At 35.5% G+C, this 16,034-nt stretch overlaps 1 protein-coding gene across 1 annotated transcript; it reads left to right on the forward strand.

The window, feature by feature from the left end:
- The first annotated feature begins 11,523 nt into the window (after positions 1–11,523).
- On the forward strand, positions 11,524–15,093 carry LOC126624137 (probable 2-oxoglutarate/Fe(II)-dependent dioxygenase). The gene is made up of 4 exons (XM_050293155.1): positions 11,524–11,800; positions 12,160–12,404; positions 12,621–12,948; positions 14,586–15,093. The coding sequence occupies exons 1-4, from the start codon at positions 11,525–11,527 to the stop codon at positions 14,829–14,831; spliced, it is 1,095 nt and encodes a 364-aa protein (XP_050149112.1). The 5' UTR covers position 11,524; the 3' UTR covers positions 14,832–15,093.
- The last annotated feature ends 941 nt before the right edge of the window (positions 15,094–16,034 follow it).

Genomic DNA, 16,034 nt, shown 5'->3' on the forward strand with positions numbered 1-16,034 from the left:
AGGCCTGCCGTGAAGGCCTTGAGGGCGGTCTTGTCATCTGTCTCAATGCAGCGAGAATACTCATAGCTGAAGCGACCGGCATACTCTCGTAGTGACTCGTCCGGCTTCTGACGAATAGTGTACAAGTCATTTGCAGAATGCAAGTGATCGGTCTGGAATATGTGTTGAGAGACAAACAGTTTCCTCAATTCCTCAAATGAGTCTACTATCTCAGGTGGAAGACGACAATACCAGTTTAGAGCTCCGCCAGAGAGGATGGAGGGGAAGAGAAGACACCACTCTTCGTCGGTGTGCATCTAATATGCCATGGTGGACTCAAAGAGGTTAAGGTGTTCAATTGGGTATTTCCTTCCAGTATAGAGTTGTAAACCAAGCATTTGTTTTGTCTTTGCTTGAAGGGGGTGTCGATGATCCTTTTTGTGAGAGGGCCAGGCCTGGGTTGGTTCCAGTCAGGTATCTCAGCCTAACGTTCAACCTTTAACTTGTTTACTTCCTCAAGAAGTTGTAGGACAAAGGGGTCCTGAGTGGAGTCATGTACCACTAGAATTTTCTTTCGTAAGTCTTCATCGCCTCTTGGAAGTAGGAAAGTTTGAGTAAGGGCGTGTGGTTTTTTCTTGGACTCACCATACTGACTTCTAGGTGAGTCTGTCGGAATACCTCAAAGTCCCCCGTACCTTCATATTCCTCTGGAACCTGTCGTTCCCCCTAAATTGGCAGCTGGCCTGGGTCGTGGGAAGGGACCGAGTCTTTCAGAAACCCTTGGGTCATTGATCTTCGAGCATATGTGGAAGGGATTCTCTTGACGTTGCTTTAGGAAGTCTCGGCAGTCACGATAAATGACTTTCGATCATTCCAACCCTTCTGCAAGGAGGTGTATTCCTCCACTTCTTCTACTTCGGGCCAAAGCATCTGGGTTGAGAGAAGTCTCATGTTGATCAATGTTTTGATGATTAGCTCGCTCCTTATCAGGGATACCCATGTCGAAGGGAGGTGACCCTCCGTGTTGGGGGGGGCACCCAAATGATGGTTAATGTCCACAGGGGCAACGAGCTCGCGTGTTTAAGTACGCCTAGTTTCGTGGAGCGTCTCAAAGAGCTTCTCATACTGCTCCTGGAGGACCTCATTCTTCATTGCTATCTTGTTGTTCTGAGCTTCTAGCTCATCGACTTTAGCTTGAAGAGCAACCCTCTTTCCTTCATTCTTTCGTTGCTTCGCACTAGGTGCAAGGGGGGTGTCATTATGTGTGTTGTGGCTTCATTCGCTCCCCATGTTGGAGAGGGATGTCTGGTCAAAAGAGAGTGTACGAATGGTGGAAACTAGCTTGGCAAAGCTGAAGAGAGTGAGAATAAGTGTCGTTTCCCACAGACGACGCCAAATGTTGATGCACAAAATCAACGAGGACTTTGGTACAACAGAAAGTGTTAAGTTTGTGACCTTCGTTAGATTGCTCCGGTCACTAGTGTGGATAAGTATGTAAATGGGTAGAGACAGGGAAACAAACACAAGATATACGTGGTTCACCCAGATTGGCTACGTCCACGGAATAGAGGAGTTCTCATTAATTGTGAAGTGTTTACACAAATACATAGGTTCAAGCTCTCCTTTAGTGAGTACTAGTGAATGATTTAGTACAAATGACATTAGGAAATATTGTGAAAGAATGATCTCTATTTATAGAAGAGAGTTTCTAGTTTCATTCTGACATTGACATGTGTCGTGTTGTGATTAGCTTCTGATGTTGACACTTGTCGCGCTATGATTGGCTTCTGATGTTGACACGTGTCGTGCTGTGATTGGCCTTCTGGTTAGAGGGAAACTCTTCTGGGTCCTTGACGGTATAACGTTGACCGGTGCTCAGTAGTTTTGGGATTGGTCAAGTATGGTACAAACAAATTCTAGTAATGCCCTTAAGTTTAATATAACAAACAATGTCATTACGTCAAACACTAGTCTCCGGTAACTATCAATATATGCATACAAAATAAATGGCACTTAAATCTTCTTGACAATCACCTCCAATCAATTGCACCGATCCCTCCACTTTGAGGATGAGGAGGCATGACCATTATTGGTTTCCATCTTATCCAGAGAAACCAGATCACAAGTAGCTTTCTACTCTAATTTGGATATAAGGTTACGATCCAAATCTTAAACCTAGAATTAAACCGCTACACCGTGACTTATTTTTGAATCCATTCGATCTCTTAAAAGGATTACTAATCCTTGAACTTTTCAAGGAATCCTTCATCAATGGTTGTGAATGACTGATTTCTCTCAATCTTTTCGACCTTGGTTATGTAGGAGCAAGTCAGACAGATTAAGAAATAGAACCATGTAATTTGATTCGTTTCTCGATAGCCAAAGAATACTTCCAACAAGATATATATCGAAGAATTAGTGCTAGGTTATTTATCTGAAGCTTGGTCGAAAATTCCATAAAAAATTAGCTTTTTATGATTACATCGGCAATAAGGCAAAGGAGTGGTTGTTCAGATTTCGCCTTTCTAAAGGAACATAAGCTATAACAATTGTGTCTCCCTCTTCCAAAACAACCGGAAATGTTATAAAAAGGTATGCCACGACGTACAAAGCGTTCATGCTCCTCTTTATCACTAAACATAGAATGTCCTAATTAACCACCCAACAAATATTCCAACCTTGTTTTCCATTGTGCCAGTAGCATATGTTTACTTATCATGAAAGAAAATGTAAGATATGAGTATCATTCTCATTTATGGCAAGTAGTAGTGACGATTAGACTCCCCTTAGACCTGGCTGCCCTTGCCTTCTTCTTGGTTATGAATCCTGATGACATCTATGCATGATCTAGTTGGCGTGAAAAATATCCCCTGAAGAAAATCTGCCGCGGGTCTCTCCCGGGTAATGATGCTCGGCGCAAGTCCGTATCTCTGTCCAGTTTCGGGCTATAAAATGTGGCTATGGACAGCCTCTCATTCTCACGATTAACCGTTGCATGATGTTCGATGCTGCGGTAAATTCCATCTATCAAATGTGAGAGACATTTAGCTAATGTCAATCTAAATTATGCATTCAAATTAACAATCTAATAACGTAACATATGATATTGTTTGACAATAAAAGCATTATTCAGGGGTTTTAGAGGAACCCAAATCCCATCCTTTTTTTTTTTATCTGAAGGCCTTCGATTTCATTGACTACGAGGACAACGTCCGAGCGAGGGTTGAGGCCAATGGCGAGCCTAACGGTAAATTGAGAAAAAAAGCATTTCATTAAAAAAAAGAGTAGATTCTTGAGGTGTTCACGGGAAGGAAAGGACCTAACAAGAAGCGAAGTCGAAGTCAATTTATTCAATCAAAAAGATGAACCTAGGGCATGGACGGAGCCAATGAAGGTTCACTGGGGGCAGATGTCCCCACTCAAGCAATTCGTTTGTTTAGTTGCAGATTACAATAATATAATATACACGGGTTATCTTTGAAGAAAATATATGTATTTAATATCCAACATACATTCATTCTACTTATACTTCATATCAAATATTATATGAGCAATAGTGCTCTTGTTCTGTCATTCAAACTGAAAAAAAAAACTCTCTCCTGCCTATCATGTACTTATATTTTTCTCATCACTTTGCCACTTTCCACTACTATATTGAAATTTTTGTAACATTGGAATTGTGATACATCATCATTTGAAACCATCCTTAATATCATATTGCATATAACCATATTATAATAAGGTTTTCTTAGTTGTTTTCGATTACCCTCACTAGAAGAAATTTCTGACTCCGTCCCTGACCTAGGGTCTATCATTGGAGATGCTCTTATCTCAGTTAAAAGTGTGATGTTAAAGGACAATCTTTTGAACCATATTTTATAAATCATATGATGTGCAGGGTGATGATTGAAAACCTTCTTTTTAGATCATATTTTTTGAATCATTAAAGATGGAATCCAAGTATTAACTGACATACCATATGGTCGATAACACACCTACGCAATATCACTTCACACAACTAAACAATATTATGTTGTTGATAACATATCAAGATGATTTTCGTATAACTTGCACAAAAACTATGCTACAATACTATAGTGCTATTTGAGAACATTGTGTTGAGAATGTATCTCAAATTAATGTGAGAATGGGTTTGCATGAGCTTATAAATAAATTGAGATTATAATATATAAATTCGTTACTCGTGAGGGGCATGTTGAGAATTTATTTCACATTGATGGGAGAATAAACCTTGCATGAGTTTATAAGTAAGTCGGCTACTCTCCCATATTATCAATTAGTTTTATAATAAAATCTCAATTTTCTTCACATCATTGCGATATTATATTTTCACTTTGAGAATAAACGGTCGTTTGTTTTTAATATTATTTTATACAAATACAATGCATCTGGATTTTAGATAAGGTCCAAAGTTAGAGGATTTCTTTGGTGTCTCCAACTGTGTTACTTCTTGAACAAAAACAAACAAACAAACAAGTTGTATTATTTCAGACAGTGACTCACTAATTCTAGTAATGCCCTTAAGTTTAATATAACAAACAATGTCATTACGTCAAACACTTGTCTCCAGTAACTATCGATATATTCATACAAAATAAATGGCACTTAAATCTTCTTGACAATCTTTTTCGAACTTGGCGGCAGCAATCGATCGACACCTCTAATCAATTGCACCGATCCCTTGAATTTGAGGGTTGTCCACTTTGAGGATGAGGAGGCATGACCATTATTGGTTTCCATCTTATCTAGAGAAACCAGATCACAAGTAGCTTTCTACTCTAATTTGGATATAAGGTTACGATCCAAATCTTAAACCTAGAATTAAACCGCTACACCGTGACTGATTTTTGAATCCATTCGATTTCTTAAAAGGATTACTAATCTTTGAACTTTTCAAGGAATCCTTCATCAATGGTTGTGAATGACTGATTTCTCTCAATCTTTTCGACCTTGATTATGTAGGAGCAAGTCAGAAAGATTGAGAAATAGAACCATTTAATTTGATTCGTTTCTCAATAGCCAAATAATACTTCCAACAAGATATATATCGAATAATTAGTGCTAGGTTAGCTGAAAACCATAGTTTATCTGAAGCTTGGTCAAAATTCCAAAAAAAAAAAAAAACTAGTTTTTTATGATTACATCGGCAATAAGGCAAAGGAGTGGTTGTTCAGATTTCGCCTTTCTAAAGGAACATCGGCTATAACAATTGTATCTACCTCTACCAAAACAACCGAAAATGTTAAAAAAAAAAAAAAAAAAAAAGTATGCCACGACGTACAAAGCGTTCATGCTCCTCTTTATCACTAAATATAGGATGTCCTAATTAACCACCCAACAAATATTCCAACCTTGTTGTCCATTGTGCCCGTAGCATATGTTTAGTTATCATGAAAGAGAATGTAAGATATGAGTATCATTCTCATTTATGGGAGAGTGTAAAATACATATCATTTCCGCAACATCTCTCTATATAAACATGTGTCAATATAAAGGCATGTTTGCTTATCATGTATGAGGATGGGAATTATGGGTGATTCTAATCTTGTGTTTACTATGAAGAAATTTGAGGTTCTATCATAAAATTACTTGACAATATGAAAAGTAACACAACTTCTAATAAATTCTTGCATAGTTTGATCCCTTACCGATGTGGAATGCTCTAACCATATGAGCCGCATCAGTTTTGAATACGGGATACTTGAAAAAGAAAGATATCTCAACGTAGGAAGTGGTCCTTCAAATCCTCATTCCAATCCACATGGTTTGACGACTTCCTTGATACATTCCCCATGTAAAGTTGAAATCTTTGGATGAGAGATTAGTTTACTCTCGCATCATGGCTTTATTTTAATAACCCATTCTAATAATTAACCTTCCATTATCCACCAACAAATTAAGATCTATGTATATCACAAGAAATTTTTCAGTATATTGGAAACACGATATGTTATATCAAGTGTAATAATAAAATTGGTACTTAAAAAATAAAATCCAACTAATTATATTATAACACTTAGTGTACCAGACCGTATTGAAATTAAGAAGTGCTTATTTCCCGCATATTTACAACGGCGACCGAGAATAAAATTATCACTTTATTTGATCATTTTCCACTTCTTTCCCCTCGCCCTACAAATTGAGGAATGTACGTACGTGGAAGCCCTAATCTTCTTTTTTTTTTTAATATAGGAAACCCTAACGTGTTAAGACTGAGACTTCAGTATTAAACAGAATGGAAAGATTCTAATTCAACCAAATAATAGAGTTCAATCAATTCAACAAAGTGTGCTTGAAGAAATGTTCTTGGTTTGTATTTACTACGCTTTAGTAGCAAGGAATACGAATCCTACCCCTTCGAAATTAATCGATTTTCGAATATGGATAGAGAACCAAATGCATATCAGATTATAGATATTTTGGCCATTGATTAAGTCCATTTCTTTGCTCTGGAAGGTCATCATCCACTAACTTTCGGATATTCTATTTAATCATGAATTCTTGGAATCAATATTAACCACTCCAAGAATATGTATTAATTAATTCTAAATTAGCTATCTAGTTAATCATCATAAAATACTCAAAGCACATTAGACAGTTAGCCCTTCGACTACTTCAAGAACAGCTTTTTCAGTGTTCCAGAAACACAGTTTAATACACAAAGTGTCGCAATATAATTAGTTGAAAATTTGAAGAAAAACAAAATTTCCAACTTATTGCATTATAACACTTGGTATACACAGCTCGGCACACTAAAAAATTTCTCCAAGAGATTAAATTGGCCAACTTGAGTTAAAAAAGCCATCATACTTGCATCAGTTGTATTAATTTGTGGTTAAAACATGACTAATTGCCCTTCCAATTCCCAGCAGCATGTATGTCACTCACGTCAGTCGTAATCCTTAGTAATAATTAAGTATCTTTGGGGTCTTTTGATCGGATCGTTTCGATATGTAAATTGTAATGATACTTCACATCAACCTCTACGTAGCCTAAAATTATATACAATCTTTTTTTTCTCAAAGAACATGAAACATGCATGTGCCATGTATGATGACCCAACAGAAACATGGCATATATATACTGTTTTGATAAACAGGGCATGTATAACTTTGACATTTCAGCACAGAGTCCATCATGCATCCCAGAATCCCATGCTATATATATTTCTACATGTACGTATGTAAGTTATATATACCCATGCATGCACAGCCTTCTGGCAGAGAAATTATTAGGTGATACTGTAGCACCAGCCAGGACCGATCTTGAAATTTTGAAAGCCTCATACGAAATTTTAACTAAGACCGTTATTACGAAAAAATTTATCCCGAACTGAAGATGCACATTAGTTTTTCGGCTCTTTTTTGATAAAATTATTTTAGCACAAGTATATTCATATATATTATAGTTAGTTGAATTGGCCATGGATTTTTAAGTCATCTATGGGGTCCTGGTTTCCAAACAATTGGTGCTGTTTTGAATTTTCCTTTTTTTTTCCCCTTAAAAATAAGGAAAATTAATAAAAATATCTTGAAAATTATGAGTTTTAACGATAAAAATAAAATAAAAGGTAAAGTAAATAGTACCAGGATTGACTTTTTAGTATAAAAATATGATTTTTCGTTAAAGTGGACAGTACCGGAAGATTTTCGTTAAAATTCCCTTAAAAATATGCACAAAAAAGAAGGGGGAGTTTTAACGAATAGTCCGTGGTACTGTTCACTTTAACAAAAAACCACATTATTACACTAAAAAGTCAATCTTGGTACTATTCATTTTACCTTTTATTTTGCCCTTATCCTAAACCAGATTTACCACCTTGGTTGGGCCCACCAAACTCTCTCCCCAACCCACCACCAGGATTAACCTTAAAAATTTCAGGACCCTGTGCAGGTGCATCTCTTGCACTCTCTCAGGGCCGGCACTAGCACCAGCTGCTAGCTAGCAGTCCCGAGTGCTGTTACTGATCCACTAAAATTTGACACGTGCACAACTAAAATACGTCAACTTCTGTTGTTAACGCCCAATTACAATTACAAACCACCCTACCGGGTTCAAGCAACTCCATGCGATTACAAATAAGAACGAGAGAGTGAATATAGGGTTTAGGGTTAAATTGGTTGCGCACTAGTACTGCTTGGTATTGAAAAGGATCAAGAACGATGAAGTAGTTTCTCAACGAAGGCTGTTTGTTTAAGTAGGAAACAAGATCAATAAAAGTTGTGGAGCCCCAAAGGCTCTGATACCAAACCAAGACAAAAGAACAAAAAGATTAGAATTTCGTGAATTTTATCTGTGGATAATTACACAGGCAGCACCTTTTAATGCAACAAACACGCAGCACCCAGATTTACAAGCGGCGGGTTAGCTTCCAATAACTCCCTCCGCCACCACCATTTTCAATTAGAAAGATTTTCTCCCATCTTCAAGCTGTTGCTCACAAAATTGAAATCAATTGCGGCGGTGGCCATGTCTGTCGCAATGGTTTCTTATTGTTAAAATTATATATTAATGAACACAAAATGCAGATAAAAAAATAGAGAATACTTAATGATCTGAGTCTTGACCATTACCAGAATAATTTGACATAATTTTTAGTATGTAACAGGGCGTTAACAGCAGAAGCTAATTTGTTTTAGTTGTACACGTGTCAAACTTTTAGCGACGAATATCACCACTCAAAACTGCGAGCTGCTGCTACAGTAACGCCTAATACCGTGGACACGTATATAGAAACGGCTCCAAACTCCAGTTTGTTGCCCGGCGCGGTGAAATTTTCCATCACTGATGATGATTGTCCCTTCATTTAATTAAGTGATTGCTTGAATATGTCCGTCGAATCAAGACATTATTGCACCACAAATTGGCTCGTCCTAATCAGAAACGTGCTCTTAAACTACTAAACAACTAATAAATACTCCATCAGTCAGACAACGTGTATCCATTTTCCAGTTAAATAGTACATAAAAGGTCAAATCAAATTACAGGTATCAATTTATACCCAAAAAAATGGATAATTAAGCACGTTTTTGTTCTGTAAGGATTAAATAATTCATTCCGTGAGTAGCAAGCTGTAGGTGAAAATGACATCCATTAGGCACCCATCACGCAACCTTACATTGTTTAAAAAGAGAACAAAATTGTGGCGTTGTTTACTTTAGAAAATTAGATTGTCATCTCTGAATGAAAGTGTTATTTTTATTAAACTCTGATATTTGTTGAAATATTAATTTATCATAAAAAAATTGAACGTCTCCCTTTATGCAAGAGCAAAGAAAAACTTACATGACGTAGATATCAGAGTAGTATTATGTGTCAATTAAATGATAATATGTAGAAAAAATTTGCATGTATTATTATATCATGTGCAATGCTAAAAAGACTAAACTTATAAACCAAATTTTGTAAACTAAATAACATAGAAGTTGATAATTAAATTATTATTTAAGTATTTATTAACATACTTTTTTTTATTAATGCTAATTTGCAAATTTGATTTACCTAGTATAGAGATGACAGTGTAATCGGGTGGTCAAATCCTTATCGGGGACAAGGACATGCATTCACCTAATTATGTTTTTCGAGGAGGGTAATGTTTAATTAGTTGCGGGAAAGTAGGTAGGAGAAAAATAAATACGTGTACAAAAGTACATTGTATATATGCACTTACGTACCTACATAAAACCAAAATCAGAAGATCTTAACTACATTTGGAATATTTTTTTTAGGGGTGTGATATCCACACACCCCATTTTACTTCTCACACACCTTTTTAATTTTCGGCCATTGGATTTGATGAATTGAAGAAGATCAACAGACAGAAATTATCAAGGGATGTGTAAGAAGTAAAATGTGGTGTATGGATAGCACACCCTTTTTTATTTTATTTTATAAATAAGTACATTTGGGTTTGCATCCTTTCATACAATATGGCTTTTTTTTCACTAATGGCGCGTTTACATATCCGTAATCGGAATGAGAATGTGAAATTGAATTCTGATTACGAAATACTTCAGTGTTTACTAAACACGGAGGAACCAAAAAAGCAGTGGAGCCCACACAAATTTTGGAATTCAATTCCTTGTATTGGTAGAATTTGATTCCTTAGATATATGTGGTAATCCAATTCCTGATTGTTTGGGTAATCGGAATGACACTTTTGTTCTCTTTATGCCCTCACTTACTTTTTTTATTTCCAAGACTGTCCTTTATAAACCCATTAAAGTATATAAAATATTTGATTTGGGGCAAGGGCATTTTAGTAATCATACTGGTTTATATTCCGATTTTGCTAAATTAGTAAACAGCTTTATAGAATTTTATTCCGATTCCAGAACATTTAAGTAAACAATTTCAACATGAATCCGATTCTGACTTCTCCTCATTGGAACTCCTCCTCAATTCAATTCCTCCTATTTTCATTACCGTTACATAAACGCGCCATAAGTGTAACTTCCTTTTTCCACCGGTTCCAAAATAAGAAAATGGAATATGTTTGAATTTTTAAGAAATACAAATTCTCATTAAACTTAGACATATACAATCATTTAACTTGATGTTCTACCAATAAAGCATAATAGACCATTTGAATTTTTCCTTAGCGATTTTTTTTTTTATTCTTCTAGATATATTGCAATGGGATAAGGGAGCCAAGAGCAGAGAGAACTGGTAATAACATTTGTTTCATGACTCATGAGTACCTACTAACTGATCTGTTATAGCTAAACCTATATATATATATATATATATATATATATATGTATGTATGTATGTTGATAGAAATATTATGCCAATTTAGTCAAAACTCATCTATATATAGTTAATGCATATAATAGGTTGTTTGTACATATTATAAATTAAATGTGCTCAAGCCTGCAACATGCATCATGGGAACAGATTATCAATCACTGTTCAATCTATCGGCTGCCACCTTAAAGGATGCTCCCGCAATTCATCCTACATATTTTAACGGAAAAGTTTACATAGCTCCGAGATCAATCCACGAATTATATGGGGGTGGAATATGCATTGAAAATAAACTCCTCTATTCACTCGAACATATAATATAAAGACTGAAAATAAACACTTGGATGTTGTTTGGTTCTTAATCTTAAAAACCAAAGCTAATTTTGATTTCTAATAACGACTCACAACTGTGAATTTAATTCTTAACGGATTATCTATCTGGGTACTAATAGTTGACAATAATGCATATGTAATTTGTATGATTGAACTCACTTCCCGGGGGAACTTGTAACCGATATGCAGGCAAGGCGTAAATTAACGACGTCGGTCTTGCAGAAAACTTCAGATAGAAGCATTCGCCGAAAAACTCCCAATGATTTGGACCAAGTAAAGGGAACAACACTTTAATTACACAACTATGCCCTGGTTTTTTAATAATTTGATATCAAGAGTTTTTCTCTCTCAATATTTGCAGTTTTTGCCCATACGTTTTACCCTATATAAACTCCCATAACTTTGTGGTGTATATACACTTGAGCTTATTAATAAGAAATCAGAAATGGCATCACTATCGCAGCTCCCAGCAGGCTCTGAAAGCTCTAATTCGCTATTCAGCGTCATAGAGACCGCCAAAGAGCCCTTAACTTCAGTCCCACAATGTGACGTTCGTTTGGAACAAGAACCAACTCCATCTGAACTCTCTGATGATAATAAGGGCACCTTCCGTTCTATCCCTACCATCGACATGACGAAATTAGTTAAGGGAGAAACCTCAGACTTCGCAAATCAACTGGAGAAACTGCACTCAGCTTGCAAAGACTGGGGCATTTTTCAGGTCTAATATTGATCTTTCAAATTTCTTGGACTTTAAATACTTTTTCTTAACATAGACACTAGTACTCCACTTAAATATTATATATCTCCTCATCAATACAAGCTATAGTAGATTTACATGAATTTCATATCCGATGAACTAATAAATTGGAATTAAGATTTCATAGTTAAGCATAGCTAGTTAGATATATTGTCTTGTTTTATAGGGCTTTAATTTTTTTCTTTCTATTTCTAATTTCTAGATTAATTTTTGTTATTGTGTAAACGAATTTTAACTATTATATATTTGTCTACATAATTTATCAAACTAAAGTTGGAGAAAACTCATAACCTTGATGTTGTCCTTTTTTTTTCTTGAAGTTGGTGAACCATGGAGTTAACCCTATGCTGTTAGAGAATCTGGAACATGAGGTTGAAGTATTCTTTAAGCTTCCCTTGGAAGAGAAAATGAAATATGCAATAAGGTCAGGTGATGTTGAAGGCTATGGAAACATAGCCAAGATCAAAGACCAAAAGCTTGACTGGGGTGATAGGTTCTATATAATAACCAACCCTATTCATCGAAGAAAGCCGTACCTCTTCGCAGAGCTCCCTTCATCCATCAGGTCCAGTCTCTGATAAATCTTAAGTGCCCATTTGATACCCATTTCAGTTTTTTATTTTTGAAAACAAAATGAAACAAAAGCTGAAAACTTAAATGAAAATGATTATGAAATGGCCCCTACACTTGTATACAATTGTTCCCTTACGCATTCAAACACACATGCACCCAGTTTTTCTAAATTTTTATTAAATTGACATGTTTTCTTGGTATATACTAGGAATACCTTGGAGTCATACATTATGGAATTGGACCAACTTGCCATGAAACTTCTTGGGTTTATGGTGAAAGCTCTGAAGACAGATATGAGAGAGATAGAGGAGTTGTTTGATACAGACGGGATGCAATCAGTGAGGATGACATACTATCCTCCATGTCCACAACCAGAGCTGGTTGTAGGGATCTCACCTCACTCAGATGCATCTGGGATCACCATCATCAACCAGCTTAATGGAGTTGACGGTCTCCAAATTAAAAAAGACGGAGCTTGGATGCCCGTCAACTTCCAAAAAGATGCCTTTGTGGTGAATGTCGGGGACATCTTTGAGGTTTGTCCTGTATATACTTCTTTCCTCGCACTTCTTTTCTAGGCTATATATTCGACCATAAAGTAGAAAAAGAAAAAAAGATAATAAACGAAAGAGAAAAAGACTACTAAGACCATATCTAACCCTTGAGTTATAACCTAAAATTTTTAGCCCATTAAATTTAGATTTTAATCTAAAAAAAAATTATGTTTTAATACAAAAACAACTTTTTGCTCCGACCCTTCTGGGTTAAAATTTTAGCCCAAATTATTAAAAAATGAATTTAGGTTAAGTTTGTTCTTAAAGTAACTTTTTTAAAAGAAAAAAAATTATGTATACTATCCCAATTTAATTTTATGAACATTTTTACCTAAAAATATTTATATTCCGACAAATATTGAAAAATCACTAACCAACACCATGAAACTCGTGAAACTCGTGAAACACCATGAAAAAATATGAAACACATAAAATATATTTTTTAAATTACTTTAGCTGTTTGATTTAAATTTGGACCGTTAGATATTTTTTTTTACCATTGAATTCAATGAATTTATAAGTATAAAACTAAAAAAAATATACATATTTGGTGGGTCAGCCCCACTAACCCCGGGTGGAATCCTAGGCTAAATTTGGCTTAGAAATGAGTTTTGAGTTTTAACTCATATTTGCTCCAAATGTTGAAGTAAGCTGGGATAAATTTAGAATCTAAAATTTGAGTTTTAGTCCAAGGCTTGGAGTAGGTCTAAGGTTAGCAAACGTCGGATTTCGGATCTCTATATATGAGTGTGGGAATATTTGAAACGAAATTGTTCAGTACTATACAAGCACTGGGTGCGGACAATAATTTACTGTTGCATTTGAGTTTAATGATTTAACTGAATGAAGAAAGATTGTTACACTAAATTCAGCGGTAAAATATGTAACGTTAAATATATAAGTAATAAACAACATTAGTGAAATCGAGGCATAAATTAGATAAGCTGCAGCAAAACCCGTGAGCGTGGGCAGAAAGAAAATTTGAGATTTGCATGATGCATGAGTACTCCAGACGCTCACGTTAGCAACAGGTAATACTACTTAAATGAAACGGTGCGTACTTGATTTATCAATATTATTGGATTGGGCTGTAGAAGGAACAAACCAGGCTGTGGAAAGTTGGTTAATGTTAAGAAGAATGAACGAACAACGCAGCGGAAAATTGGTCAGTGTTAAGAAAAATGTTATGGAGATCATGTTTTTAGATCATATTTTGTGGATCACATGATGTGACGGTCGATAGTTAGATTCCTTCTTCTACATCATGTGATCTACAAAATATAAATTAAGAGATGATATTTCTAGTATCACTCCAGTGTTAATGGGTTGAAACTGTTGAGTTCGATCATTTAACAATAAAATAAAAACTTGAATCTATCATATTAGAACAAGACCTGGCTTCACGACTTAAGTCCATGTTCTTTCAATGACAACGAGTAATCGTTTCACATCGTCACTGGACAAGGAATGATTTCTTATATGTAAAGAGTCAAATCATTGTACCCGTACTATTAATTCATTTATGTTATTATATGTGTATTCATCTGGTAATACTATAGCTTAGATCATGGCATATATGGGGACACCAATATTAAGGAAAATTTATATTACATTTGCAGATGCTGAGCAACGGAGTTTACAAAAGCATTGAACACAGGGCAATGGTGAGTTCAGAGAAAGAAAGGGTATCGGTTGCGATGTTCTTCAACCCCAAATTTGAGGCAGAGATTGGGCCACTCAAAAGCTTGATAACCCCAGAAAACCCACCACTGTTCCAAAGGGTTGGGATGGAAAAGTACATCAACGATTTCTTCTCCCGCCGTAGGCTTGACGGGAAATCGTACTTGGAGCAAATGAAAATCTAAAATGCTTGATTAATGACTGATCGATCGATGAGCCATTAATCAGGATATATAGTACTATATGGTGTGACAATAATTAAAGTTGTGCATATATATATGCATAAGCTATTCCAAATGTGTGGAATCTGGAAACTGGGAATGAATCATACTCCTATGAAATAAGGCGTTCTTTGTACAGCAAGAAAGCCAGCTTCTATTTGGTATGTTGTGTATCCTATATAGTAAAAGTGAGAAAGGAAATAAAATGTGTGGTTGTTTTAATAAAGTGATGATTATTGTGTTATATATCGTTTTATATCTTATAAAAATCCCTGATTAAGTTTTATTTATACACAGTTATGTCTTACAAAGAGAAATCATTCTTGAAGAAGTAAAGTTTTTGAATTCCAACTTGACATGAGTCGCGTTTTCGATAGAGTTAGGGTGAGTTTAGTAGGATTTCATAAGAGTGTAATTTGTTATTCTCACCTGCATAATTTCCCACCCACCTGTAAATAAAAATATTGATGTCAATTCATGGTGTTGAGTATCCCCTTTTGTGATAAAATAATTAAGTGATAAAATAGTTAAGTGTGACAATATCAGTGCGGTTAGGAATAGGTCAGTAACTTATCTCTCTGAATATCTGACACATACAATGAATTCTAAGGACATGAGTAAAATAAATTGAAATACTAGCACCATATCAAACATGACGAAATTTCAAACCCAGGTGTGCAGAAAACACTCATTCAAGTTTGCAACGACGTCGAATATTCATCTTTGAAAGAAGTTGTGGATTTGTTTTTTTAGTTCCTTCATTCTTCTGTTTCTTCGATAGAAGTTGGCAACTTTGGCATCTCCCTTCGCGCTATGAAAAAAATAAGGCCATGCAATATAAACTTGGACATATATATAGATGCAACTACTATACAGGTACAAGTAATTAGTGTAGTATATATCTTCTCAGGGATAAATTTCTTATCAAATGTCTGAACTTGGGTTGTACAGAATCATGAGCTTGTAGATAGTTAATTTTCAGATTTATTTTCCTTGCAAGTTGAGTGTGTGATTTGCGTTGGTAGTGTGAATCCCACGCCGGAGATTTAAATAAATTTGCATGTGCTTATAAGGGGTGGGTTACTTCTCCTATTGCCAATTAGTTTGAGGGTGAAACCTCTACTTCTCGTACATTATCAGATGTTATCCACGTGCGCTCACGTCACC

Source organism: Malus sylvestris, chromosome 5 (genome assembly GCF_916048215.2).
Source record: "Malus sylvestris chromosome 5, drMalSylv7.2, whole genome shotgun sequence".
Lineage (NCBI taxonomy): Eukaryota > Viridiplantae > Streptophyta > Magnoliopsida > Rosales > Rosaceae > Malus > Malus sylvestris.

Bases quoted from the DNA above. Each gene is read 5' to 3' on its own strand.
- LOC126624137 (XM_050293155.1), top strand. From the start codon at position 11,525: ATGGCATCACTATCGCAGCTCCCAGCAGGCTCTGAAAGCTCTAATTCG. The intron at 12,405-12,620 runs GTCCAGTCTCTG...GGTATATACTAG, and splicing joins GAGCTCCCTTCATCCATCAG to GAATACCTTGGAGTCATACA. The intron at 12,949-14,585 runs GTTTGTCCTGTA...TTACATTTGCAG, and splicing joins ATGTCGGGGACATCTTTGAG to ATGCTGAGCAACGGAGTTTA.